We start from the raw sequence: 3,007 nt of genomic DNA, 5'->3' as shown, positions 1-3,007 counted from the left end.
AGTGCAGGGTGTCTGGTATCTGAAGAGGGGAAAACTGGATTTGGTGTGTTTCTAAGTGATAAAACAGATCTTTCCTTGTGGAATTTGGGATTCTCCATCACATGTCAGGTGATGAAGCATGGAAAGGTTGCAGCTTGGATTCGCAGGGAGATAGAGGGGAGAGAAAATAAGTGGAGGGATGGATGGATGGAGGGAGGGATGGATGGAGGGATGGAGGGATGGGTGGAGGGATGGATGGGTGGATGGGTGGATGGATGGATGGAGGGATGGATGGATGGATGGATGGGTGGATGGATGGATGGATGGAGGGATGGGTGGATGGAGGGATGGGTGGATGGATGGAGGGATGGGTGGATGGAGGGATGGGTGGATGGATGGATGGGTGGACGGATGGAGGGATGGGTGGATGGATGGATGGAGGGATGGATGGATGGAGGGATGGATGGGTGGATGGATGGATGGGTGGATGGATGGAAGGATGGATGAATGGATGGATGCTCATCCCATGGTGGAAGGCATCGGGAAGGCCAGGAGTGAGCTGAAACAGCCATGGGCTTGGAATGTCACCCACAGGCGAGCACAGAGGGTGGGAAAAGGAAGGCGCTGGTGGATACTGGGAGCTTGGGGCTGCACCTGCTGGGCGAAGAGTCATCTTCATGGGAGGACTGGAGCAAGTTCCCCATGCATCTCCTGCAGAGCAAGGCTGGAGCAGAGTTGATCCTGCCTGGAGCATCTTTTGCGGGGACACGTGAATCTGTGTTCCAAAGCGTGGAGATGGTTATTGCAAAGCCACTTTATTTCTGGTGTTGTTATTGGCAGGGGAGTGGGAGTGCAATACAATTTTAGCCACCCTGATGTCTCTGTGTCCCTTACATCCCACCTCCATTCCAGAGCAGCTTTTTCCTCACATTACATGATTCCTCCGACTGTACAAAAGGGACTTTTTGCACCTGAAATGGCACAAAATGAGCTGGTCCTGAAGAGCAGGGTCAGGTGTGGGCAGTCCTGGCAGAGCTGACGGCTGTGTGTCCCCACCACCATCACCAGCCCTGGTCCCCACCAGCTGCAGGAAAAAGGATTTCCTTGCATATGGCAGGAGCAGGGGAGGACCAAGCTCTGTGTGAGGCTCAGCCAGGATGAACTTGCACATGGAGAAGGATGCCTGTTACAGCAGGAGCTGCAGGAGCAAGGCAGGAACTGCCCAGCCAGCAGCACCTTTTTAGTTTAAAAACATTTAAAAACATCCCGTGGAAGATCAGGGTGAATCTCCAGAGCTCCTGAGTCAGAGACCACCCCTCGGATAAACTCTGCTTCCCAAAGCTCACACAAACCTCTCCCACCTCCCACTGGCACCATCCCCTGGATCGCACAACGCTCTATAAACACACCCAGAGAACGCTTTTGTGTCTTCCTGTCCTTTTCAGATATTTTGGGTATTTGTGGCAATCTCTCCTGTTTATATAACAAAGCCACAGCCCAGTGTTTGTGACACCATATCCATGGAAACCCTAATATAGCATGCACAGGCGAGGAGATCTCATTAGGTGGCTCAGCTGCGGCAGCACTGGGGAGGGAATTTCTCTGGGATGCTCTGCTGGGAAGGGGCCTGGCTGCCCACCCAGCCTAGAGCACCTGGCGGGGCAGTGCCACCTCCCAAAGAGCAAACAGTGCTTTCCTTTGGCTAATTTTGGCCTTTCTCCCGCTGTCCCATCACCGTGGCACAGCCCAACCACCCACCTTTGGCTGTGGAGGAGATCTGGGGGTGCATGGCTGGAGCAGGAGGAGAGGCAGAAGAGCTGGAGCTTCTCAGTCAGGGCAGCCCAGTCCTCACCTTCAGTGCCAGAGCAGGAGCAGTGAGACTGAGCTGTAAAGAGCAGCTCAGGTCCAGTTCTGTCCCAGATTTGGCTCAGTGGGGAGGTCTGACTGCCCAGCTGGGGCTGGTTCCCCTTTGGATGTGATCCTCGTGGGGAATGAGGCAAAAGTTCTCTTCCACGGTGTAAGATAAAGAAAATCTGGTCCTGAGGAAAGCAAAACAGTTTGGGAGAAAGCAAGAAGCTGGAACAAGCAGAGACTTGGCTTGGGGGATGTTACAGCATTCGGGCTGTAAGGCACAAATGCAGCGCAAGGAGGAAGGAACGGCTCTTCCCACCCACCTCTGCTGGATCACAAGTCACCTCCAAGTGTCCTGTCCTGGCTGGCACGTGGCACATCTGTGAGTTAAAACAGCCCAGGCTGCTGTCACGAGAGGAGGTTCCCAGCAAAACCACACAGCTCGCTGCGGCCCAGGTGACACAGGGATGCCAAAGACACTTTAGAGAGGGCAGACACTCACCTGGGCCTCTGTTGGGCAATTGAAACTCAGCCTGGCAGCCCCAGTGCCCTCCTGGTGCACAGCAGAACCAGCGAGCAGCCTGCAGATCCCTTCTGACCTGTTATGGGGACAGGAGTGGGCAAAGCGATCCTTTGGGAAGGATGATGAACAATCCTCCCCGCCCTGGGGTGTAGCAGAACAGCTCCTGGGAGTCATGGGGCTGCTCCACGGCTCTGATTTGTAGGGTTAGGGGTGGATCTGGCCGGAGAAATCGCACACATTGATCAGGGCAGGGGTCCCTGTGGCCCTGCAGGGTCACCCATCCACGTGCGCGTCCCCCCTGTGTGCCAGCCCCCCTTTCCCCCTTCTCACACCGTGCCGGCTCATTTTGTGCCATTTCAGGTGCAAAAAGTCCCTTTTGTACAGTCGGAGGAATCATGTAATGTGAGGAAAAAGCTGCTCTGGAATGGAGGTGGGATGTAAGGGACACAGAGACATCAGGGTGGCTAAAATTGAGTCAGGCACTGCCAAACCTCATCAGCACCGAGGCAAATCCGATCCTGGGGCTGGATAGGGCTGTGGATAGCAGAGCCCCCGGGGCATGGAGAGCTGCACCGGCCGCGGCAGCAGACAGAAAGCTTCCTTCCCTTCCCTTCCCTTCCCTTCCCTTTCCTTCCCTTCCCTTTCCTCGATCCG

General features: G+C 55.1%; 1 protein-coding gene across 1 annotated transcript; it reads right to left on the bottom strand.

Moving 5' to 3' along the window:
- Positions 1–447: 447 nt before the first annotated feature.
- On the bottom strand, positions 448–2,927 carry LOC108449462. The gene is made up of 4 exons (XM_017745442.1): positions 2,333–2,927; positions 2,154–2,210; positions 1,738–2,018; positions 448–754 (listed from the first exon to the last, which is right to left on the bottom strand). The coding sequence occupies exons 1-4, from the start codon at positions 2,525–2,527 to the stop codon at positions 655–657; spliced, it is 633 nt and encodes a 210-aa protein (XP_017600931.1). The 5' UTR covers positions 2,528–2,927; the 3' UTR covers positions 448–654.
- Between the last annotated feature and the right edge of the window lie 80 nt (positions 2,928–3,007).

The sequence above is a fragment of the Corvus brachyrhynchos genome, unplaced genomic scaffold, assembly GCF_000691975.1.
Source record: "Corvus brachyrhynchos isolate BGI_N302 unplaced genomic scaffold, ASM69197v1 scaffold59, whole genome shotgun sequence".
NCBI lineage: Eukaryota > Metazoa > Chordata > Aves > Passeriformes > Corvidae > Corvus > Corvus brachyrhynchos.
Note: the sequence above shows the minus strand (reverse complement) of the source record. Positions and strands in the feature narration are given on the sequence as shown.